Source organism: Taudactylus pleione, unplaced genomic scaffold (assembly GCF_031769625.1).
Source record: "Taudactylus pleione unplaced genomic scaffold, aTauple2 ptg000016l, whole genome shotgun sequence".
NCBI lineage: Eukaryota > Metazoa > Chordata > Amphibia > Anura > Myobatrachidae > Taudactylus > Taudactylus pleione.
This window is the reverse complement of record NW_028284418.1, coordinates 1,742,466-1,769,117: the sequence shown is the minus strand read 5'-3', so window position 1 is coordinate 1,769,117 and position 26,652 is coordinate 1,742,466. Positions and strand designations below refer to the sequence as shown.

The 26,652-nt window shown below is 43.1% G+C and overlaps 1 protein-coding gene and 1 long non-coding RNA gene across 2 annotated transcripts in view; one reads left to right on the top strand and one right to left on the bottom strand.

Moving 5' to 3' along the window:
- The window catches only part of LOC148540855 (uncharacterized), a 171,643-nt gene that overhangs the window by 34,153 nt on the left and 110,838 nt on the right, over positions 1-26,652 (bottom strand). The window lies entirely within an intron of this gene.
- The window catches only part of LOC148540856 (alpha-N-acetylgalactosaminide alpha-2,6-sialyltransferase 2-like), a 157,246-nt gene that overhangs the window by 85,421 nt on the left and 45,173 nt on the right, over positions 1-26,652 (top strand). Inside the window, exon 2 of the mRNA XM_088474304.1 lies at positions 8,244-8,586. Within this exon, the coding sequence (XP_088330430.1) occupies positions 8,244-8,586 (343 nt within the window). The remainder of the gene's footprint in view (positions 1-8,243; positions 8,587-26,652) is intronic.

The window sequence follows — 26,652 nt, the reverse complement described above, 5'->3', positions numbered from 1 at the left end:
TGGGTGGTCACCCACAGCTATGCGAGCGGACAGGAGGCCGTTCAAAAAAAAAAATAGCCCAGCCCTGATTCAGAGCGAGCGCTCTGTCATAGCGTCCGGCTCTGAATCAGGGCCTTAGTGCGGGGCACTACAGTAAAACATCGGGCTCCCAGCGTGTGATGCATATATCTGACTTCATCAGCAACATTGTCTGTCAGCAAGTGGGACACATACAGACTCACAGATCTGTTACACTGCCAGCCAGAGCTATCTGCATATGACAGTACAAGAGTGTCTATACAGTCTAACCGTGGCAGCTCAGCAAATAGGAGTACCGCCATTGACTACACAGGAATTTTACACTGTCAGTACAGCCACCTGTATATGGCAAGACAACAGTCCCTGCACAGTCAAACAGCCTTACAACAGTCCCAAGACCCTGACTACTCAGAGACCTGCTACAGTGTCAGCTCAGTTATCTGCACATTACAATACAGCAGCCTCTACACAGTCAAGCATTTCCATTCCATCATCATGTCACAGAAAACAACCACTAGTGATGTCAGTGGGAGTGATTTTGGCTCTGATAGAGCCAAAATCACTCCGGGCCTTGCGGTTGAAAACCTCAACCGCAGGCTCCGGCTCGCAGTTTCGATGGTCGCGATGGTCATCAAACTGCACACTCGTATAGGCTGTGGGTGGTGACCCACAGCTATACGAGCGTCCAGGAGGATGCTCCATTTTTATGGAGGGCGGCCCTCATTCAGAGCGTGCGCTCTGCTCTGAGCGTACGGCTCTGAATGAGGGCCTATGTGCATCATTGTTATTCTGCATTCAATAAACAGTACTAAGTTTGTTTTTTTAATATATGTAATATATGTAGAATTGTGAAAGGAAATTGTGAAATTCATGTGAAATCAGTCTTTCATGATATAATCTTTCAATAATAAACTCAGTTCTTCAGATCACATCTGACTGGATTATTGGAAGATAGAGTATTGGTTATGCTGGCTGCTCCAAATTTGTCAGACACTTAGGGCCTGATTCAGACCCATTCGCGAGCGCTGAGTGCTCGCTAGCGGGTCGATGGTGGCCCAGTGCGCATGCGCGAGACCCGGATAGCGACGGGCAAGCCATCGCTCCGGGTCTCGTACCAAAGGGGGCGTGCTGTCGATGGTGAGTGACAGCACGCCCCCTTTGGTGGGTGTGCCGGGGGCGTGGCTGCCCAGATGGAGGCGTTCCTATGGGAACGCCTACCATCTGGGGCCGACCCGACTGACATCACGAGTAATGTCAGTGGGAGTGCTTTCGGCTCTGTTTGAGCCGAAAGCACTCCAGGGCTTGCGGCAACGAGACCCTACCACAAGGGTCTCGTCGCAAGCCCGATGGTCGTGATGGTCTTGGCCATCGCGACCATCTTCCTGCCCGCTCGCTATAGCTGTGGGTGGTCACCCACAGCTATGCGAGCGGGCAGGAGGCCGTTCTAAAAAAAAAATAGCCCAGCCCTGATTCAGAGCGAGCGCTCTGTCATAGCGTCCGGCTCTGAATCAGGGCCTTAGTGCGGGGCACTACAGTAAAACATCGGGCTCCCAGCGTGTGATGCATATATCTGACTTCATCAGCAACATTGTCTGTCAGCAAGTGGGACACATACAGACTCACAGATCTGTTACACTGCCAGCCAGAGCTATCTGCATATGACAGTACAAGAGTGTCTATACAGTCTAACCGTGGCAGCTCAGCAAATAGGAGTACCGCCATTGACTACACAGGAATTTTACACTGTCAGTACAGCCACCTGTATATGGCAAGACAACAGTCCCTGCACAGTCAAACAGCCTTACAACAGTCCCAAGACCCTGACTACTCAGAGACCTGCTACAGTGTCAGCTCAGTTATCTGCACATTACAATACAGCAGCCTCTACACAGTCAAGCATTTCCATTCCATCATCATGTCACAGAAAACAACATCTTCATACAAAACAAGGTCCCAAGTCTCTAGTTCCTCCAAATCTTTATCTGTCAGTAATGCAGCCATAATGGCACACGCAAAAGCGGAAGCTGCAAAAGTGCGGGCCACCTTTGCTGAACAAGAGATACAATTGAAAATAAAAAAATCACATTTAGAAGCAGAGAAAGGAATAGAGAGATCACGTCTGGAAGCAGAAAGAGATATGAAGAGGTCACGTCTGGATGCAGAAAGAACACGTCTGGATGCAGAAAGAGAAATGGAGAGGTCACGTCTGGATGCAGAAAGAACACGTCTGGATGCAGAAAGAGAAATGGAGAGGTCACGTCTGGATGCAGAAAGAGTTATGGAGAAACAACGCCTAGAAGCAATTAGTGAGAAGCTCAGTGCAGAGAAGGAGGCAGCAGCTGCTATCGCTGAAGCAGCATTCTTAGAGTTTGTAGAATTTAATATAAGGAAGATCAATGTGCTTGACACAGAGCTTGGATCGCAGAATTCATTGCAACACACATCAGAATATGTAAATCAAGCATCCAAAATGGACAGCAAACCTCAATCAGTAAAAAGCATGCATTCAGACTTCATTAGTGAAACAAGCCAAACACACAATGCAGCGCCCCCACTAGTCAACAGTGAACAGTGAACTGCAAACTTGCAAACATGGGAATTCTAGACACAGGGAACCCATGAGGGACAACCTTCCCCCACACCAGGTGTCTGAATCTGCAAACTACAAAAAGGCACAACTACCCGCACACAAAAGTGGTATAATACAAGCCAACAGGAACCATACAATCCTAACAGGTATGACCACCACCATTTACTCACCATGTTAATGCACAAACAGCATCTCCTAGAGCCATTCAAGACACATTAGACTTTGCCAAGTTTCTTGCTCGCCATGAGCTGGTCACAAATAGACTCTCAAAGTTCAATGATCACCCTGAGAGCTTCAGAGCCTGGCAATCCTCTTTCCAAAATGTAATCAGAGGGTTAGACCTTTCACATAGCGAAGAGATAGACCTTTTAATTAAATGGCTTGGGAATGAATCCGCTGATATGCAAGAAGTATAAGAGTGATCAATATTAACCACCATGAGAATGGCCTTAATAAGATCTGGGATAGATTAAATGAGTGCTACGGCTCACCAGAGATAATGGAAAGTGCACTATTCAAAAGAATTGACGATTTCTCTAGGTTACCTAACAAAAGCTATCCGAGACTGAGAGAAGTAAGTGACTTACTAATAGAGCTTCAAGTAGCCAAGTATGAGGGAGACTTACCAGAACTTGCCTTCCTCGACACAGCCAGGGGCATTAACCATATAGTGCAAAAGCTACCTTACAATCTGCAGGAGCAATGGCTCATCCATGGTTCCAAATATAAGAGCGGCACAACGTGCAATTTCCACCATTCTCTGTTTTTGTGGACTTCATGCACCAACAAGCTAAGACCAGGAATGATCCTAGTTTTGCCTTTACACTGACCAGCTCAACCCCTACTCTACCTAACCCCCACAAAATGTCAGTTTCAGTTCACATGACTAATGTGCATTATACAGATTCTTCACACAGGTCTACCTATTCTACTCGGCAAGAGAATAAAGATAAAGATCCTGCCAAGCAGTGTCCCCTGCATAACAAACCGCATCCTCTCCTGAAATGCAGAGCCAATCAGAGAAAAGTCCCTGCTACAAGTGCTGCTCTTCTACAACTCACCTTGCCAAGGATTGTAAGGTTAGTGTTAACTGTATAGAATGTCGCAGCACAGAACACAACACAGCTCTACACCCTGGACCTTCCCCATTGACTTTACAACACAGTTTTGGTGACACAGAGCATAGCGGGGAGCTCAGTGTGGAGCAAGGAGACACTACTGCAGTCATACCAGAGATAACTTCACAATGTACTGAAGTCTGCAAAGACACTATTAGTGGCAGATCTTGCTCCAAAATCTGTTTAGTCAGAGTCTACCCCAACGGTCAGAGAAAGTCGTCAAACTTTATGCAATCCTAGACGACCAAAGTAACAAGTCTCTAGCCAGATCAACCTTCTTTGAGTCCTTTAACATCAAAGGACCCAGCACTCCATACTCCTTAAGGACTTGTGCAGGGAGTTTTGAGACAATGGGGAGAAGAGCAATCGGCTATCAAGTCGAGTCCTTAGACGGAAAGACATGCCTTCCCTTACCCACTATCCCTGATAATAGGTCTGAAATCCCTACACCAGTCGCAGCTATCCATCATGCACATTTGAAACGTATAGCACATCTGATACCAGAACTGGACCCACTAGCCCAGATAATTCTACTCATTTGGGAGAGATATCTTACCAGTCCACAAAGTCAGATTAACGGTCCACACAATGCTCCTTATGCTCAAAGATTAGACCTAGGATGGGTCATAATAGGAGAAGTATGTCTTGGAAATGTGCATAAACCAGCTACTGTCAACAGCATGCTTACCTGTACTTTAGAAAACGGACGCCCTTCTCCATTTCAACCATGTCACAATCACTTCCTCATAAAGGAACTACCACACTGCACTGTCATAGACTCTCCTAGTGACAACCACATCTGTGACAGCTACCAAGAACATTTGGCTTGCACAGTCTTCCAAAGAACAAAAAGGGATGATCAAGTCGCAATGTCCATAGAGAACAATCTATTCCTGGAAATAATGAAAAAGGGACTAGTCAAAGATGATGCCAACAGCTGGGTTGCACCTCTACCCTTTAAAACACACAGACAGTGCATACCTAACAACAGAGAACAAGAATTTAAACGCTTCTCTTCACTAAAACGCAACTTCCACAGGAAGCCAGAAATGAAAGATAATTTTTTCTCTTTCATGGACAAAATATTTGAGAACTGTCATGCTGAGATAGCTCCCATTCTTAAAGACAAAGATGAATGCTGGTACTTACCAATGTTTGGAGTATACCACCCAAAGAAACCAGGTCAGATCATAGTCGTGTTTGATTCCAGTGCCAAGTTCGAAGGCATCTCCTTAAATGATGTTCTCCTGACAGGACCAGACCTTAACAACAAACTCCTTGGAGTACTCATACGTTTCCGTAAGGACTATTACCTTCACAGCTGACATTCAACAAATGTTTCATTGCTTCCACGTGAGGGAAAGTGACAGGAATTTCCTAAGATTCATTTGGTTCAGAGACAATGACCCCTTTAAAATTATTGCAGAGTACCGCATGAGGGTACACATCCTTGGTAACAGCCCTTCCCCTGCAGTTGCCATCTACGGACTCAGACGTTCAGCTCAAGAGGGCGAGCTAGAGTATGGTTCTGATGTTAGACAACTTGTGGAAAAAGATTTCTATGTAGATGACTGTTTAAAATCTATGCCAATGGATGAGACAGCAATCAGCCTCCTCAAGAGAGCTCAGGAAATGCTTGCCTGCTCTAATCTCAGGCTTCACAAAATAGCTTCCAACAGCAAAAGAGTCATGGAAGCCTTCCCTTCTCAAGATCATACCAGTGACTTAAGGGATTTAGATTTAGGAACGGATTCTCCACCAGCTCAACGTAGCCTTGGACTCTTATGGGACTTAAAATCTGACTCCTTAACCTTCCAAGTGAACAGTGGGGAAAGGCCCTACACCCGCAGAGGTGTCTTGTCTGTTATAAACAGCTTGTATGACCCCTTAGGATTTGCTGCTCCTGTCACTATCCAAGGTAAAGCTTTGCTCAGAGACCTAACTTGCGAGTCATCCGACTGGGACGTGCCACTGTCTCCTCAGAAAAGATATTTGTGGGAGGAGTGGAAAAGTTCTCTGTCCACCTTAACCAACCTTTATATTACAAGTTAATATGCTCCTGTGCCTTCTACAAAAGTACAAAACCAGAGACTATGTATATTTTCTGATGCTTCAATCCAAGTAATTGCTGCTGTTGCATATCTTAAAACTGTGGATATTAGAGGCCAGTGTCATATTGGGTTTGTCATGGGCAAAGCGTAGTTAGCACCACTTCCAGAGCATACCATACCCAGGCTAGAACTTTGTGCTGCAGTGCTAGCTGTGACAACGATCCATACCATGATCTCACATTGTCAATTTGAGCCACACAGATTCCAAAGATTCTCTACTTGGAAATCACTTCTTAGAGCAATTACCTGCCTAAATCATATAGCCTGTTCATTTAAATGTGCCAAATTTCTAAGAGTGACTGAATGTATAGGTTGGCATCACTGTCAAAATATTTACACAACCAAAGAACTACAAATTCACTCAAACATCAACACTAAAGGTGTAGAGAGATACCTCAGTGAGCAAAGTTGGACATGGACTTTCAACCCGCCTCATTCTTCTCATATGGGAGGTACATGGGAAAGGATGATTAGCATCATACGCAGAATCCTTGATTCCATATTCCTACAAGTAGGTACTGCAAGACTTATTCACGAGAGTTTAACAACTTTCATGGCTAAAGTCTCAGCTATCGTCAATGCTAGACCTTTGACTTCAGTTTCTAATGACCCAGAAGATCCGCTTCTACTTACTCCTGCTACTCTTCTTACTCAGAAGACCGGGACTATCTATGCTCCTTCTGGAGAGTTCTCCAACAAAGACTTATTCAAATGACAATGGAGGCAAGTTCAAAGCCTAGCAAACACCTTTTGTGACAGGTGGAAAAGACAATATATCTTTACCCTGCAGCCAAGGACCAAGTGGCAAGTTGCCAAACCTAACCTAAAGCCTGGTGACATTGTGCTTGTCAGAGATTGTCAGTCACAACGTAACGAGTGGCCTTTGAGTATTGTCACCAAGACGTTCCCGAGCAAAGACGGAAAAGTTCGTAAGGTCGAGGTCAAGATCTGTAAGCAAGGAGAGACTAAGTTGTTTCTCAGACCAGTGTCTGAACTGTTCTTATTGTTACCTACTTAAGAGTTTAAATTTGTGGTATCAACGATACCAGACGGGGAGTGTCACGCCTTCAGCATAGGGTTTGTTATGTTACACTAATTCACATTAGCAGCCCCACCTAGTGGTCAGGACAGCAGCAGTTTAAATATGATCCATTTTGACCTTCTTACCATGATTTAGCAGTCTAGCAATGCATTCTGGGCTAAAGGAGTGTAAGCAGCCATTTTCCTTTTTCACATGGTCCCAGACAGTCATCATTACATATGCTCAACCTGGTACAGCATCCGATGTTTTACCACATCACTTGTCATCACTTATTATTACTTATCATCACTCATCACATACATGTGCACACACGTGCACATTTGTTTATACGCATCGATCTGTGTACATCTACGCAAGTTCCTCTATCGAATAATAAACTCAGTTCTTCAGATCACATCTGACTGGATTATTGGAAGATAGAGTATTGGTTATGCTGGCTGCTCCAAATTTGTCAGACACTTAGGGCCTGATTCAGAGCCACTCGTAAGCGGCAGCTCGTTCGCTCCGAGCGATGTTTGCCAAACTGCGCATGCGTACGGATCGTTATACGCATGCGCGAACCAGTCAGTGCGTTCGAAATTCATGTGTTCGCAAAATAGCGAATGCCTGCTATTTTGAGTGACAGAATGAGGCGTATGTGGGTGGTAACAGGGGAAGGTGCTTGAAAATGGGGAGTGGAAATCCGATCGCAGGCGTGCTTAAAGGTCAAAACGGGCGTTTTAAGGGAGTGCATAATTAATCCAGCAGCGTCATTGACCACGTCACTTGGTTTTTTTTAACTCAGAACTGCTCGCAAAATAGTGGTTGAAAAAACCAACCACAAGAATAGCGAGCAGTTCATACGCTGGTCGATGTACTCGATTAATCTAATAAATAGCGGACATGACGTATGGTGCGAGCGGCCAGGGGGCGTATTTTTCAAATTTACGTTCGCATGTTTTGCTCGCTCGTTCAGACTTAGAGGCGTGAACAGTCCGCAAAGTGCGAACGGTTCATTTGAATAGCCACCCCTTTTTAGAAAACGAACGACCGCAAATAGCGAACGGCTCTGAATGAGGGCCTTAGTGCGGAGCAGTACAGTATGAATTCCTAATACTTCATCCACTTCTCCTGCATATATTTGTTAATTGCCAAGTGTTTAGTTTTTTTTGGGGGGGGGGGTTTACATATGGTACACTATTTGTCAACCTTATTATGTAACTTGTTTCCAGCTATGATCATCATTGTTATTCTGCATTCAATAAACAGTGCTAAGTTTGTTTTGTTTTTTTCAATATATGTAATATATGTAGAATTGTGAAAGGAAATTGTAAAATTCATGTGAAATTAGTCATTCATGATATAATCTTTCATCTTTTTTACAGGTATGACTTGGTAGAAGACTATAATAAAGTACGCCTAACTACGTATTCGGTAACAGTTGGGAAACTTTTAACAGAGACTGAAAAACAGGAAACTCTAACCACCACCATAACACCTACAAAAGTAACTTCAACACATAATGTACCCGCTAAGCCACCAAGTGTGCTACTTAATGTGTCCAATACATCGTTGCAGCTGAACACTAACAAACCACATGTGGCCATCAAGGAACTGAATGTGACAATGGCTACAAAATCACAGAGAGCAACCACAGTGAAACATATCTCCACAACCTTCTCTTATTTGGGGGACAAGTATGGTACAGATGACATGCACCTCAGTTCTGTAAGTCAGTAACTTTTCTTTTCATCTAAATGGAGTAAGTTTTGTTGTCGGTGTAGGACTTTTGCCTAAGGCTGCCCTCTGTTCACAACTTACACTGGGCCTGATTCAGAGCCGGACGCTCTGACCAGAGCGCTCACTCTGAATAAGGGCCGGCCTACCTAAAATTGGAGCGGCCTCCTGGCCGCTCGCATAGCTGCGGATGACTTTGTGGTAGGATTCGTCTGCCGCAAGCCCGGAGTGCTTTTGGCTCTATCAGAGCCAAAAACACTCCCACTGACATCACTAGTGATGTCAGTGGGGCCGGACCCAGACGGTAGGCGTTCCCATGGGAACGCCTCCGTCTGGGCAGCCACGCCCCCGGCACGCCAACCAAAGGAGGCGTGCTGTCACTCACCATCAACAACACGCCCCCTTTGGTGTGAGACCCCGAGCAACGGCTTCCCCGTCGCTCGCCGGGTCTCGCGCATGCGCACGATGGAGGCGCCTCCGTCGTGCGCATGCGCATTTGGGTAGCATCGACCCGCTTGCTAGCAGGTCTGAATGAGACCCACTGTTCCTAGTGACCTGATGGATTGCATTCCCATGCCTGTTCAACTGATGCCTACCTAATTTTCATAACTTTTTTTCTGGAGAAGGTATGAAAAGAATACACGGGTGAAAATTCATGACGCAATTTGCATCAAGCAGGCATAGCGAGGAATATGTTGCTAGAGATCATGTCTTCACGCCTCTGTTCAGTGTTCATTGCGATGAGGCCCAATGATGCGTTTTATGTCATACAACACATTTCTGACTGATTTACAGGTCAATGTAAGAAATACCTGCTAGCCCAAAAGGCCTCCCAACTGGTGGCCGGCAGCCAACTGACGTGGCTGACCAGCCACCGGAGCATTTGTAGACTCCGGGCACTAGAGAGTTCCCAGAGTCTACTGTGCATGCGCAGAACGCCGGAAAAAAGGCTGCGACGGCCATTCTCCTGCGTTCTGTGCATGCGCAGTATGCTCTCTGGCCACTAAAGTGTGTCCGGAGTCTACTGCACATGCGCAGAACACCGGAAAAATGTCAGCGGGGGGCATATAAGAGAGGTATGGACAGAGACTCTGCATTCTTCTGAAGAAGAGCCAGGAGGGCTCAAAACGCGTTAAGGACGGCAGAGTAAATTTTTTGAGGAGAAGCACCCTGGACCCCCAGTACCAGTTATCGTTGGTTAGTCACTGCTTGACTTGGTCCGGATGGTCAGCATTGCACCCACAACGCAGTTATACATCTTGGATCTGGTACGCAGGGCTTATGGGCCCCTCTTTTTAAAGACATTATTATACCATGCCCAATAGGCATTTGTTTGGCTTTATTTAGCCTTTTTAAGATTGATTTATATGTTTGTGTGTTTTAATAAATTCACCTGATCTTTTCAATATTACACTATTGTGCTTATCTCTCTTTTTACATATTGGGAACTCCCTGGTACATCGTCCCAAGAGAGAACAGGATAGGAAAGTAGCCTATTCATTTTTCATTTTTCGTATTGATTGGCTTAGTTTAGCGCCACACGGTGGTCACACATGTTATTACTATTGTCACTTATTTTTGTTTAGGGGTTTAAGGTACCCTAGTGTCTCCACTGTTGGCAGCTTTACTTTTGATGCGCTGAGGTGTTGTATTAAACAAATTTTGATCACCAATGTGTGAGAATAGGCAACTATTGCTCAGCCCACAAAATTACTTCCTCCACTGTGTTTAAGTGATGGATACACTTTAATAATGGAGTAAACAAAAATGTTATGTATAAGTGTGCACATACTGTATTATGCAGCGCTTTGATAAGAATATTTAGTCATTCACATCAGTGCTTGCTCCAGAGGATGCAAAGATGAAGAACTAACAAGTGGTTCTGGTGCAGGTGCTGCAGGGGGTAGTGTTTCTGGAGCAGCTGTAAAAATTGAGGCTAGTCATTCCCACTTCGACCACTGAAACATTACATTGAAATATTGCTGGCCAGCTAGTTCTTTAAACGTGGTGCACAGAGGTTAGTTAGTAGCAAATATAAACTTGCAAGTGTGCGGATCCAAAGAACAAAAGTTAAGTTTCCTTTTACTTTTAATCTCCTTTGGTTCAAGTTAATTTTTCTGTCGCTGAAGTTCAAACTCTCAAACTTCTGTACTCACTATCATTGTGAACAGTAATAGCAATGCTTAATGATGAGGAATTATTCCTACAGTCAGGAGCGGATTGTGAATTTAAAGTGGCCCTGGAAAGAACTTGGAAAGTGGCCATATGTGCGCGCAGCTCAGACGCGCGGTGAAAAAGTGGGTGTGGTCTCACATCAAGGGGTGTGGCCTAATGTGAAATTCTGTGCCCGCAAGCCACTCCCCGTTTTTGTCCATGCATGCCCACAGTCCCTCTCTCAGCAAGTGAATGAGTATTGTCTTACCTATATGATTTCTCTGCAACAGAAAACCTCTGAAAAAATCATCCTCCCAGTACATTCAGCGTAGGGGATCACATGGCATACTTTCCGACATTATTGGGGAGATTTCTGGGAGCAGCAGGAGGGGGGCCTGCTGCTCTCCTCTTCGGGGGGCAGGGCCAGATGCTAGACGGCATTAAGCGCCGCCCCATTTACAGGAACCCTGCGATTTGCGGGTCCGTGAGGAAGGGGTGGGGCTAAATGACGCGATTTGCGCCATTTAGCCGCGCCCCTTCCCTACGGACCCGAAAATGCCAGGTAAAATCTCCCCATCCTGCCCACTTCACTAGAAGTGGGAGGGATGCAGGAGATATGCCTACTCTTCCGGGGGTGCGGGGGGTTACCCGAAAAATCGGGAGCCTCCTGCGATTCCCGGGAGAGCAGGCATGTATGTCACATGGTCTGGAAACCGCCTGTTTGTGTTGCAATAAAGCCCACTGTTATCATCATGCAGCAGAGGTTGAACTAGATAATACATTGTAACAGAAGTTTTGGGGCAGGACAAAATGTGAGTTTCCCATATCAAACAATTTTATATTACTAAAATATATTTGCTCATTATTACCATTTGCATTGGTGATATGGTTTCATTAGAATTGTTGTCTTACTGATGATTACTGTCCCCCAGTCTTTTCTTATAATAGTACCAGCAGTCCTACCGTCCTCTATGTGTGTCTCCTGCACCATCGCATTGGTGTGTCTCCTGCCCATCTGCCCCCTGCGCCTCTCCAGAGCCTATCCCCTGATTCTCTCCAGCAGCACCCTCCTTTGTCTCCCCAATTCAGTCATCCTGCGTCTCCCTAGTGCCATCATTCTGCATCTCCCCAGCGCCATCATCCTGCCATAGCACAGAATAGCCCCCATCCCCCACAGACAGATCATCTCCCCTTAACACAGAATACCCCCCCTTCCCCACACACAGATTATCTTCCATTAGCACAGAATAGCCCTCTTCCCACAGCCAGATCATCTCCCCATAGCAGAGAATAGCCCCCCTCCACCACAGATTATCTCCCCACAGCACAGAATAGACCCCCCCACAGACAAATCATCATCTCCCCCTAGTACAGCAGATCCTCCTTCCCCCAGATCATCATCTCACCTTAGCACAAAATAGCCCCCTCCCCCACAGACTAATCATCTCCCCTTACAGAATAATCCCTCTCCCTCTCAGACCTCATTCCCCTCCCCCAGACTAGTACAGAAAAGACCCTGGCCAATGCCCCCCCATCCCCTGAGAGTGATATCCATCTCCCGACCCTAGCTATCAGCCAGTCTTTAAAAAAATATATATTTCCTCAGCCACTTTTGTTTCGACTGAACAAACCTGGTCACTACGTCTCCCAGGCAGCCAGCCCCGATTGTCTCCTCTCCACTCTGTCCCCTCCCCAGGCTGTGAGTTAAAGTTTAACTTCACAGTCTGGGGAGGGGACAGAGTGGAAAGGACACAATCGAGGCTGGCAGGCAGCAGCTTACGGTGGCCCCCCGTGACTTACCTGCAGCCGCAGGCCGCAGATCCGCTCTTCCTCCAAGGTGCCTGGTGTGTGACACAGCACCCTTCCCTGGGTGGGCACTTAAAAGTAAAGCTTCTTCTCGTGATAGAGGCAGGCTGTTTATGAGCTGTGACAGGTAGCCCGCAGGCTGCCTGTCACTGGAGCACACAGCAGGGACAGCCGGTGATGCTATTCGGGGGGCAGGGGCACAGATGACCAGCAGCCCCACAGACCATTCGGCCCACCGGGATTTTCCCTGCTGAAGATAACGGCCAATCCTCCCCTGCCTATAGTAGTCTATATCATTCCTATATTACTTGTCTTTCTGGACTACTTGGTATACATGGTGGTGGCTGATCACACTTAATTAATCTCTCGATGATAGGTGTTGAATAATTATTATTTTTAGGGATTCTATTGTTGCATAAAGTAATTGATTCCAATCCAATATACTTAAGAATTTGTAATTGATTAATTAATAGATCAAGCCCTGACTGGGAGCGTGCACTTATCCCAGGGTTAGAATGCAGTGACTTATGCTGCATATACACGGTACTATCTGTACCACCAACGACTTTAAAGATATCTTTCAGTGAAGTCATCCTGCCACATCTCTGAACAGTCAAACTTGACAATATCGTGCAAGTTGGCCTGCATGTACGGACGATCATAGATATCATTATCGTTCATGTGGGAATGCGCATCGTTGGTCGTTCACTGCATAAAAATGAACAATATATTGTTGAACGTTATCGTTCATAGATATCGTACCGTGTGTACGCACCTTAACAGTTGTTATATCTGTAACATAGTTTTTATATCTTTCATTACAATCTCCTTTACCACACCCACTGACATTGTATTTTTCAAGAATATTTCACATTATGCATTCATATAATGACATTTGACATATTCAAATAGTGTGCAACAGTTGTGTTTAAAGGGAAACACAGCCTGTTTACTAAGTATTTCTAAGTTGAATGTGTGAACAAAGTTCACACATTGGACTGCATGGCTGTATTCTTTATAAAGTATATACAGTAGTGGCCAAAATTGTGGAAACCTTTTGGAAAATGTGTGCTTTTAGGGTTTAATTGTGTATAACTGCATTATTTTAAAGAAAATCCTATGAAGGTGAATATCACTGGAAAGATAATTTTATACACAATATAATGCAGTTCACCGCAACAAATTATCTTTATTGCATAAAAAGTTATAGCTAAATAAAAATAGGGAGCACATTTGTTGCTACTAGAATTAATAGTAAAACATCTTATTTAGCTGTCTGATTATCACTAAGTTGGTCGCTGTTTTTTATGTGTTTTTTTTACTTTCATTTCATGAAGTAAGCTGTATAACCTATTTAGGATGACAAGCAAAGTAAAAAGTGTTGACAAAATAATTACTTTACTTGAAGAAGGTAACCAAAGGAGGCATTTCGAAAAAATTGGAATAAGTATCTACAGACTCAGTCGATTCAAAACTAAACTGGTAAAGGTAGGAAAAGATCCACAACACCATGCTGTGATAGAAGAATGAAAAACCTGTGCTTGAGTGACAGAAGAAAATCATCTGAGGCAATTCAAAATGATTTCCGGGAATGTGGTGTAAACATCAGTGCCAGGACTGTTCGACGCAGACTTCAATATTTTAGATTAAACGCAAGAATTCCAAAGAAAAAGACGCTTTTATCTCTCAAACAGACAGAAAAGATTAGAATGGGCTAAAAAGCATATTAACTGGTGAGAAGAACAATGGAACAGTGTCATCTGGAGTGACTAAATCAGAATATCCATATTTGGTAGTGATGGAATGAACAGTCCTGGCACTGATGATTACACCACATTCACAGAAATCATTTTGAATTGCCTCAGATGATTTTCTTCTGTCACTCAAGCACAGGTTTTGCATTTTGAGTGGCTCAATAATATATATGTTCCTTATAAACTAAGCTTTCACAATTCCACCCTTTTAAATATAGACATTTTACATGTTCTATATTTTGTGGATTACATTGGGATGTAAAGTTCATTACCCTCCATCTCTTGTGTTTTCACTTTTTCTCATTTTTTTTCATCCCTCTGAATACAGCATAGGCCACATTTATAAAATGCATAGATAAGAAGAACCAGGATTACGATCACAAGAATGAAAATTTATCCATACATAAAATATGCTTGAAAACCATTTTCTCAATCCTGAAAATCAAGAACTAGGATCTAACCATGACCATAATGAGTAATTTTCAGACTCTGTATCATAATGTATTCGTCGAAATTCTTCTTTCATATCATGAGCTTCATTCATATAATTGATAATAATAGCTTCTGGATTGGTAGTATCATTGGTCAAATAATTACAACAGTGAACTCCAAGATTTGTCAAAAGAGTTAGACAATATCCTCCAGTCTGTGTAGTTAATTAATCAATCGTTGTTAATTGGTGTTGTAACAGTTCATTCCGGAATTAATTCATGGCCAACATATGTGATTTTTTTATCATAAAGTTCAGTCACATTGTCAATAAATTCAGCCAGTCCACTAATTTCATGTTTATTATCCAAATAACCCCAATTACCATACGTAAAGATGTTTGCAAGGGTGGTACCAACACAATGTCTCCCTGAATTATCAATCAGGGGGAATATATGTTGCATTCACCGGAACAATGTCTCTTTTAAAACTTCTGTCATCCTGCAAAAAACTTTTCACAAATGATCATGTGTTAAAACAAAAAAAAATTGTGGTATTAATCTGTCTAAATAGTAAATACCTTCAGCGTTAATTGGCAACCATTTTTACATACTTTCCACATATATAATAAAGATCATTTGGTAGAAGAAAAGGAACATCAAACCCTAATACTATGGTGGCAACTATCATTCCTACCTGACATGTCTGATCTGTATGATCTGTCTCGCTATTTGTCTGACTATTGGAAACACTCACAGGTAGTGTATAATCAAATGCCTCATTTAAAACAAAATCTATTGTACATGATAAACTTTCAGCACTTGTAAGATTTTCCTTACATTGTTCAGTACAGTGAGGGACATAAGGTTTGTGCACAGTAATGATCTTATTACAATATCCTGACTCAACATTTCCTAATTGTATCTGGTGTCCTGGCATTGGAATAGTAAACATTTCTGCAGTTGTCCAAATCTGAGGTGTATCCTATTTTATTTCATAGACAGTCTTATTAAAATAAAATGGAATGCGTTCACTTACATGTGGAGCTAGCACAATTACTGGTGGTTTTGTCAAGTTGTAGGTAGCAGTAACCTTTTTGTTTACAACTTTTGACTACACAATCCTCACATGTTTCCATGTTAACGATCTTAGTAATTTCAGCATATTTTGACTCAAATGGTGTTCTAGTACAAATCCAGCAATTAGTAGCATTTAATACTTTACCCAACAATGAATGATATTGCTGAACTGAACTGTATTATCCATACACCATAGTATGCACCATTCTTCTGGTGGATTAGTATAGTAATCACAAATGCACTTTTCAACAGGCGATAAAACGGCTTCCTGACATCGGTCATTTAACTCTCTTGTTTTCCTGCTTAGAATAGAGGAAGGAAAGGACTTATTAGAATAAACCCCATCATCCATACCAATGGATGTGTTCTCATACCATAAACCTCTACTCGCCCTCTCTCCAAAGTAAATATGTCCCACTGCTGCAATAACCGCAATTGATTCCATCAAGCAGCTAAAGAAATTAAAAGTTTTCTTTGTCATCAGCCTATAGGCATACAGTCAGGGGCGCCGAGGGGGGGGGGCGGGTACACTTTACCCGGACCTGGACTTCCAGAGGGGCCCGGTGGGGGCCCAGGTCCGGTGCTGCCCCCCCCTCCCTTCCTCCCACCTCCCTCCCTCGCAGCAGCCCAGCACGTGGGAGATTGCTAGCGGCTGCTAAGCAGCAGCCACAGCAATCTCCACTGCCTGAGGGGGGGAGCGATCACACTGATCGCGCCCCCCCTCTGGCTTGCGCCGGGCTGAGGGGTTCACAGCGCCCCCTTCACAGAGCTGCAAAAGTGTTTTTTTTTTGTTGTTGTTGTTGTCTTCTTCAAGGGGGCGTGGCCACACCTCCCGCGGTTAGGCCACACCCCTTCCTTACCGGGGCCCGGCGGCGCTCTCTACAGCCCTGCATACAGTCTATTGTAAGCAATCATCTCCATCTTGATTGAAGAGTTCTCGTAAATGCAACTATCTCAGTCTCTATATCAGCACATAAGTCTGAGACTTTTGGCCCCTTTAAGCTTAAATCTCTGACCTTTTTTCAGTGCGAGCCGTGAAACCAGGTGTCTTTCTCAGCAACCTTTATAGCTGTATAGTTGTCAGCAGTACTTGCCATGCCAAGGACCATCGCATCGATCTTTAACCACTTAACTAATTCTTTTTCCAAAAACCGCTCCAAAATTGTCGGTTTCTTTTATGATTGAATTAGGTCAAGAACATAATTTTAAACTTATCCATCATTATTTTATTTGAAAACATTTTTTTTTTTTTTTTAAGACCTAGTATACCATAAAAATAGCAATTTTTATGTTATACTTTAGTGATGGCCATTGACAGCTGTACCATCGATGGTTCAACCATCGTTAGAAGCCATCAATTGTTTAGCGATTCGGCAAGATCTGTGTAGACCACAACTGTCGATGTTTCCTAAACATCAATTGATGGCTACCATCGATGGTGCAACATTGATGGCCACCAGCAATGGCAAACCACTTGATTTCAGTCAGACCATTGATGTCTGCAAACATCGATGGTCAGTTGCCATCTCTAATCAGAGGCTCTGCAATATCTATCGAATATATATATATATAGAACATATACAGTCAGGTCCATAAATATTGGGACATTGAAAGAATTGTCATATTTTGGCCTCTATTCACCACCACAATGGCTTTGAAATGAAACAAACAAGATATGATTTAACTGCAGACTTTCAGATTTAATTTGAGGGTAATTACATCCAAATCAGGTGAACGGTGTAGGAATTACAACGGTTTCTATATGTGCCTCCCACTTTTTAAGGGGCCAAAAGTAATGGGACAAACTAAACAATCCTAAATCTAAACTTTCACTTTTTAATACTTTGTTGCAAATCCTTTGCAGGCAATTTCAGCCTGAAGTCTGGAAGGCATAGACATCAGCCGACGCTGGGTTTCATCCCTGGTGATGCTCTGCCAGGCCTCTACTGCAAATGTCTTCAGTTCCTGCTTGTTCTTGGGGCATTTTCCCTTCAGTTTTGTCTTCATCAAGTGAAATGCATGCTCAATCGGATTCAGGTCAGGGGATTGACTTGGCCATTGCATAACATTCCACTTTTTAGCCTTAAAAAACTCTTTGATTGCTTTTGCAGTATGCTTTGGGTCATTGTCCATCTGCACTGTGAAGAGCCGTCCAATGAGTTCTGTACATTTGACTGAATATGAGCATATAATATTGCCCGAAACACTTCAGAATTCATTCTGCTGCTTTTGTGAGCAGTCACATCATCAATAAATACAAGGGAACAAGTTCCATTGGCAGCCATACATGCCCACGCCATGACACTACCACCACCATGCTTCACTGATGAGGTGGTATGTTTTGGATCATGAGCAGTTCCTTTCCTTCTCCATACTCTTCTCTTCCCATCACTCTTGTACAAGTTGATCTTTGTCTCATCTGTCCATAGGATGTTGTTCCAGAACTGTAATGACTTTTTTAGATGTTGATTAGCACACTCTAATCTGGTCTTCCTGTTTTTGTGGCTCACCAATGGTTTGCATCTTGTGGTGAACCCTCTATATTCACTCTTGTGAAGTCTTCTCTTGATTGTTGACTTTGACACATATACATCTACCTCCTGGAGAGTGTTCTTGATTTGGCCAACTGTTGTGAAGGGGTTTTTCTTCACCAGGGAAATAATTATTTTGTCATCCACCACAGTTGTTTTCCATGGTCTTCGGGTCTTTTGGTGTTGCTGAGCTCTCCGGTGTGTTCTTTCTTTTTAAGAATGTTCCAAACAGTTGATTTGGCCACACCTAATGTTTTTGCTATCTCTCTGATGGGTTTGTTTTGATTTTTCAGCCTAATGATGGCTTGCTTCACTGATAGTGACAGCTCTTTGGATCTCATATTGAGAGTTGACAGCAACTGATTCCAAATGCAAATGTCACACCTAGAATCAACTCCAGACCTTTTACCTGCTTAATTGATAATGAAATAACGAGGGAATAGCCCACACCTGTCCATGAAATAGCTTTTGAGTTGATAGTCCCATTACTTTTGGCCCCTTAAAAAGTGGGAGGCACATATTGAAACCGTTGTAATTCCTACACCGTTCACCCGATTTGGATGTAATTACCCTCAAATTAAATATGAAAGTCTGCAGTTGAAGCACATCTTGTTTGTTCATTTCAAAACCATTGTGGTGGTGAATAGAGGCCACAATCTGAAAATTCTGTCAATGTCCCAATATTTATGGACCTGACTGTAATATATATATATATATATATATATATATATATATATAACCGTCCACTTGCAGAGTGATCCACCAGGGGCTCAAGCAGAGATGAGGCCAGCACTCAAAGTCCTTTAAGTCCTAATAAAGAAATAGTGCTCACCTGTGTGGCCATCAGTGGAGACCGCGCCAATCCGGCCATCCAGACACGCGCACAGACACCACGTGCAGCGCCGCACACTGATGACAAATATCCATACAACGGCGGGCACATATTATCAAAGTACATTAATCTGGACACTTGCCCTATGATATAATACAACTATGTATTCAAGAGCCGTCATATAGGCTCGTGAATTATGCCACGCCGCTGTAATAAACAATATAAAGAATACAATAAACAAACAAAAAGAAAATACAAGAACAGGCAATATAAGCACTATTTCTTTATTAGCTGAGAGGTGTATTTATATGTTGCACTACAGTTTCATTTTCTTCTGCAAACCCCTGACGACGGTTAAGACCGAAACAGCTGTCGGGACAAGGGACTAGGCACTGGGGGATGGAGCCCAGCTTATGCCAGATATGTATGATATGCTGATGATGCCCTTACTATTTGTACTAGTGCTATTATGATCTACACAATTGGATTAAATTATTGGTGATCTTAAAGGACTGTGAGTGCTGGCCTCGTCTCTGCTTGAGCCCCTGGTGGATCACTCTGCAAGTGGATGGTTCTATATATCGATTATATTGGCCTGGCACCCAATATATTTACATTACTTGGTGTTGTGCGGTTTTTTGTGCTACTTTGTATATATATATATATATATATATATATATAGATGTGTATGTATGTGTATATATATATATATATATATAATTATTAGGGATGTGCAGGCTCGGATAGGTTCGAGTTTGCACGTTGAGTTCGGATTTTTCCCTCCAAAAAAACTGAACTCAGAAAGAGGCTAAACGTCATCTTACATGGACGAACATCATCATTCCTGGACAAAAGTCCAGGAATGATGATGTTCGTCCATGTAAGATGACGTTTAGCCTCTTTCTGAGTTCCGTTTTTTTGGAGGGAAAAATCCGAACTCAACGTGCAAACTCGAACCTATCCGAGCCTGCACATCCCTAATAATTATATATATATATATATATATATATATTTTATTACTATTTTTATATTTTGCCCGATCACTGTGGCCAGCAGTGATCGGAACACATGGGGACTTGGGGAGGTGGAGCTGAGGCCGGAAAGGAGTGGGAGGGGCTGCCGGGGTACATAGCAGCAGCGGCGGCTACCAGAGCCACCGCTGCTTCTCTCACACAGTGATCTCACTGATCACTGTGATCCGGAGCCACAGCGAGAGGGTGTCCTGCTAGCAGCCCGGCTACATAGCAGCAGCGGCGGCTACCAGAGCCGCCGCTGCTTCTCTCACACAGTGATCTCACTGATCACTGTGATCCGGAGCCACAGCGAGAGGGTGTCCTGCTAGCAGCCCGGCTACATAGCAGCAGCGGCGGCTACCAGAGCCGCCGCTGCTTCTCTCACACAGTGATCTCACTGATCACTGTGATCCGGAGCCACAGCGAGAGGGTGTCCTGCTAGCGGCCCGGCTACATAGCAGCAGCGGCGGCTACCAGAGCCGCCGCTGCTTCTCTCACACAGTGATCTCACTGATCACTGTGATCCGGAGCCACAGCGGGAGGGTGTCCCATTAGCGGCCTGGATACATAGCAGTGGCGGTGGCTACCAGAGCCGCCGCTACTGCCTATTACTGAAATGGCTGCCCGATCACTGCTGGCCACAGTGATCGGGTCACAGCAGCAGCAGCAGCGGCTACATGAGCCATGGCTACTGCTTCTAGGGGGGTGCCGCCGGGGCCCGATCACTGTGGCCAGCAGTGATCTGGATACAAAGGAGGAGGAGGCGCAGGTGTAGAGGGACCTGCAGGTCCCTCTGAGATGGGCGGCTGCTGGAAGTTAATTTCCAGCAAGCCGCCCACTGTGTGTTTCTGACTGGTCGGATCAGATACGACCATGTCAGGGAAAGCCCAGTCTGGTATGGTCGTATCTGATACGACTGTGCCAGGCAAGTGGTTAAGGGAACCAGAACGCAAAAAAACTTTTCATCATACCATAGTCTTTAGGCTGTATTTCATCTGCTGGATCAAATGCTGATGTTGGTTGAATATCCCGTTGAGCTTTCCGAAGGTCTTGTATCTGCTTAGACAATTGTATAATATATTGAAGGGTCAAACCATGTTGCAATTTTAAATCAGTCTTTGGATTAGTAAAATATCTTGGCTGTAGTCCAAACAGTTCATAAGAAGAGAGATTGAGATGAAGCTAGGTGTGATTCTTATAATACAAAGCACCAAAGGTAGGGCTTCCGGCTATGCCATTCCTGTCTCGTTTTTAAGTTTAGCTAGCCTATCTTTTTTTTTTTTATGCAGTTTACAATTTTGAAAAACTTTCCCAGTAAAATGAGTTCCTCAGTCACTTTCAATAACACTGGGTAAACCATACCTACTGTGGCAGTATAACCAGAGGTGGCACTGGTGAGCAGCAGATTCTGTGTGGGGCAGGGGTGATCCACCCACACAGACTAGAAAAGCATTGTGGGAAGATGTATAATGGCTGCCGTATGACCAGAGCCCAGGTGAGGCTGCTGGTGGACACAGCCAGACAGTCCAGATGGGGCTGCAGTGTGAGTGAAGCAGACCAGGTGGTCAGGATCATACCTGCAAGGAGGCAGGCAGATCCATATTCCTCTGATACTGTCCTTGTGAGAGGCGGCTGCCAACAAGCTGAGAAAGCTATACCAGGCCAGGAGGCCAGTGTCCAGTCCTGCATGTGGCAGGAAGGATCACCAATCTCAGAGACTGTGAGAGACTTTCATGCAGATTCTGTAGAGAGGGTTCAAGAAGTGAGTTAGTGCCCTAAACAAGGGCTAGGTTTGTTTATTATTTTTCTGTTTCCTGATTTCACATGCTGGAAGTAAAGCATCACTTAATGTTTATTTATTTAACTGGAATGCTATGTGTGGACTCTAATTCTGCACCTACTCACTGCACCACTGACCCCAGTCTACCGAGCTAATTAACCCCAAGTATCGCACTACATACAAATTCCTGTAAAATCTTTTTCAGCATCTTGGAGAAGTGAATTCAGTAAACTCAGCAGTGTCTAAAAACATCTCAACAATATACTTTAAATCATCCTGCAAACATGACAAGAACATACTTTAATCCCCTTTTTACTTTGGTAACTAAATAAAGCCAATTTACAGTCTCAGTAGTATTTGGCAAATGTTTTACCTTAGTAGGTTTTCCCCACATTGCGTCTCAAACAATTTACACAACTCACATTTAGATCTGGCTACGGATATAAATCCTGGAGCATACCATTAAGATTGTACAATGCTTTAACTTCCAAGTATTGACCTCATTGCGAGAAGTGTTTTCCTGATATTGTCTCAATTGGTCAAATGTGATATCCTTAAACAACTGAGTGTCCATAGGCAAACGCAGGGGGGGTTTTCATCTGCCTGGAAACCCCCCTCCCCAGCCCACACCATGACCACAATAGAAATAGTAATATAATGGAATTTTACTAGTGCTGCATGTTCTTCTCAGTATCATAAATGAAATAAATAGCACCACCTTTGGATCTTTTAGTTTTAACATGTATCAGCCAGTAATAAATAACCTGTGAACCAATTAGGGGATTTGGAAACCATGTACTGTTAGGGATGCACTGTTATAGAGCCCAATATTTACATATATGTCAAGGGCAGTGCTATGTTCTTTTGCTGCTCCCCCAGACTCCCGGACTTGCTCCCATGCCCTGGAATGGTGCTCACATCTAAAATAAATACATTCAGCTCAGGCAGGATGGCCCTACTGCCACATTTAATGGCTTACTGTGATCGCTGGTCCGGTATATGCTGGAATTATGACACACAATACACTTTGTATGACGCATATTAAAGCTGGATAAGTGGTAATTATGCCCTCTCCATGGACAGGCCACACTCACTCTAAAATCACGCATTTGGAAACCCCCCGTCTAGAAATCCTGCGTTTGCCACTGGTGTCTGTATCTGGCTCATCACATGTACCAAAAGCTGCCTCTCGTGCCGCCCTGTCAGCTAATCTGTTCCCCATGGACATAAAATCAGTCTGTTTGGTATGTGCCCGACACTTAATCACTGCAACTTCTTTTGGTAACTGTATTGCCTCTATCAGTTCTTTAACGGTCTTTGCATGTGAAATGGGAGTTCCTGAAGCTGTGAGATAACCCCTATGCTTCCAAATAGCACCAAAATCCTGAACAACTCCAAACCTATATTTAGGGCCAAATGTAATAGGGTGAGAGTTTAAAAAAAATGTGAGAGTTTAGCAGTAAAACTCTCACACAAAAATCTTGAGAGTTTTTTTTGAGTCTGAAAATCATGCAAGTTTCCATGTTCTGTGACTATTACATTGGCGGAGTTTAAAAATGTGAGTTTTCTAAACTCTCACCCTTTCATTTGGCCCCTAGAGTCTACGTAGATGTTAACCCTTTTACCTTCTGCTAACTGACATGCTCTAATCAATGCTGTAAGTTTAGCTACCTGTGCTGTGTGTGGTAGTTACTGCATACCCTGTCACCAAGAAACCATCATGTGTCTGTCTGTGACAGTCACAATCAGTAAAGAGAACCAAGGCCCTCATTCAGAGCCGTTCGCTATTTGCGGTCGTTCGTTCAAAAACAAGGGGTGGCTATTCAAATTAGGGATGTGCAGGCTCGGTTTTACTCGGATTTACTCGGTTCTTATCGCCACTTTACCGCAAATTCGGATTTATTATATTGGCTATCCAAAACACATGATAGGCGATAGCCAATAAAATGCCGTTTAAAGATCCGAGTAAATCCGAGTAAAACCGAACCCGCTCACCCCTAATTCAAATGATCCGTTCGCACATTGCGGTCTGTTCACACCTCTAAGTCTGAACGAGCGAGCAAAACATACGCTCGTTTTTTTGTTAAAAACGCCCCCTGGCCGCTCGCATCATATGTCATGTCCGCTATTTATTAGATTAATCGAGTACATCGAACAGCGTATGAACTGCTCGCTATTCTTGTGGTTGGTTTTTTCATCCGCTATTTTGCGAGCAGTTCTGAGTTAAAAAAAAACGAGTGACGTGGTCAATGACGCTGCTGTATTAATTATGCACTTCCTTAAAACGCCCGTTTTGACCTTTAAGCACGCCTGCGTTCGAATTCCACACCCCCGTTTTCAAACACCTTCCCTGTTACCACCCACATACGCCTCCTCCTGTCACTCAAAATAGCAGGCACTCGCTATATAGCGTACAAAGATTTTCGGCCGCACTGTACGCATGCGCAGATGTGCGAACATCGCTCGGAACGAGCGTACTGCCGCTAACGAGCGGCTCTGAATCAGGGCCCAAGTCAGGATTTCCTAATGGAACTTCAGCAATGTCTGTTCTAACAGAAAATGTTTAACTCATGTAATAAAACTTTATCCAACATGAACAGCATGGTAGCCACGAATCGGCATGCTAGAGTGAATAGCTGTAAGTGCTATATGTTGTTCTTTCTGCAGGTTAGCTCCTGTTAGTGATTTTAAATGTATAGATTATATATTATGTATGTTGTTTTTTTCTGTAGGTTAGCTCCTGTTAGTGGTTTTAAATGTAAGATTACATATTACATGGGCTTTCTTTCTCCGTTTTTGCTCTGGATTTTTGGGCTGTGAAGTGCCTTGTTTCTATGAGAATTGTGTTATTAATAACATTATTGGTACATGTGTCTATGATGTATAAAGCAAAGATTACCCAATACATCTAGTGCACAATTAATAGTTTATATGGACGTAATTGTGAAGTTCTGTGATGTGTTAAAACATTTTGGATTAATTAACAAACCAAGTATATATAATTTATAACGGATATATATTAATTTATGTATAATAATTTTTGGATATTATGACATTTTTAAACAAATGGAAGTATACTTGCATGTATTTTATTTTAATGTATTTAATTGGATTTATTTGTATGGATTTATAGATAAGACACTCATCTTGAAAAAGGCGCCGCAGAGCAGCAAAACATGTTGAATGGTGTCTTTTCCTGTCATCATATATTTGTGTGGCTTCCCTACCATCTATAAATGCTACCTCTGTGTTTTTGTCTATACCCGGGTCCATTCTGATAAGGATATAGAGATGAGCATTAGACCATCTTTGATAGTAGGGTTTTTTCTATTTTAATAAACATATCCAAGGTTTGGATTAGATTATAAACTAGTTGACTGCCTTGTTTTTTTATTTCTTGAATTTTCCATTGGTGGATGAGATTCTATCTGATGTGAGGATACTATGTTTTTGACAACCCAAAGATACCTTTATAAGCAAGTACTACGTTTGTAGAAGTAAGCATACATGTGAGAATCTCACTGTATGTGTATCTTCTCTCACATTTGGGTGATATCTCTTCAAGGGAGGAGGACTTTATGCTGGGAGAGGATCCCCTTGTTCACTTGTCTTCATCATCACACACATCTTTTTCGGTGGTGTGCGCCTAAGAAGTGATTGTATTACACTATTGTGTCCCCCTTTCTTTTTCATTGTTTTTTCCATGTACCGCTGATCTTCCGTATTGGAGCAACTTGAAAACCATTTGAAATTTTGGGACTAAATTCATAAGCGCAAGTGAATTTTTATGTTTTGCATTTATTGTAGCTATTTATTAATAATTTCACAGACAGAAGAGGATCAATATTTTTTTTTCACAAGCAGGATGACACTAAAGTCTAACATTGCTCAACACCTGTAACTACTCCAAAGTATTCCTCAAAAAGTAGATATGGGCCCCCCTGGACCCAGGGGCCCGTGCGCCCTGCACCCATTATAGATACGCCCCTGCACAGTATACATTAGTATAATCACTGCTATTTTTCAGCAGAAACAAGCAGCTTATGAACCTCTCATTAAGTAAAACGTAATGCCCTGGGCCTTTTGAGTGCCTTCTTTTCTAAATACTATATATATATATATATATATATATATATATATATATAGTATTTAGTATAGTATTGAAATAGACAATAAATCGATTCGCCGGGATCAGTTGAAATAGCATAACTTGTTTATTCACATGCATGTGGGTGTCTCAGCTCAGAGGTTGCTGGAGAGACAACTTGGTGGAGGAATACAACAGGCTTAAATAGGCATTGTCCAATCCACATATGGTTACAGATGCAAGCATGGCTAATTACAAGTCATTCCCTAAAAAGACAAATGGTGTACATGCAGAACACACAACTATTTATAATTAGACATGGTGGACTTCATGTTCGGTCATACAAGGTTCACATGTCAAAAGAGAGACATTATCCATCATTTCTACCGTTCATGACCTCTCCAAAGATCCCCTTTTGGGTTTAAACTTAGATTGGAGATTTAGCATTTGTTCTTGTCCTATGTAAGTAATACCATGTCTACAGGGTGAGGGTATAGATAAAGGAGTCATTTACAGGTCTATGCAACACAGCAAAATTAATTAACCCTTACACATTCAGCTTCGCTTCCATCTTGATCCATAATTCCCTGAC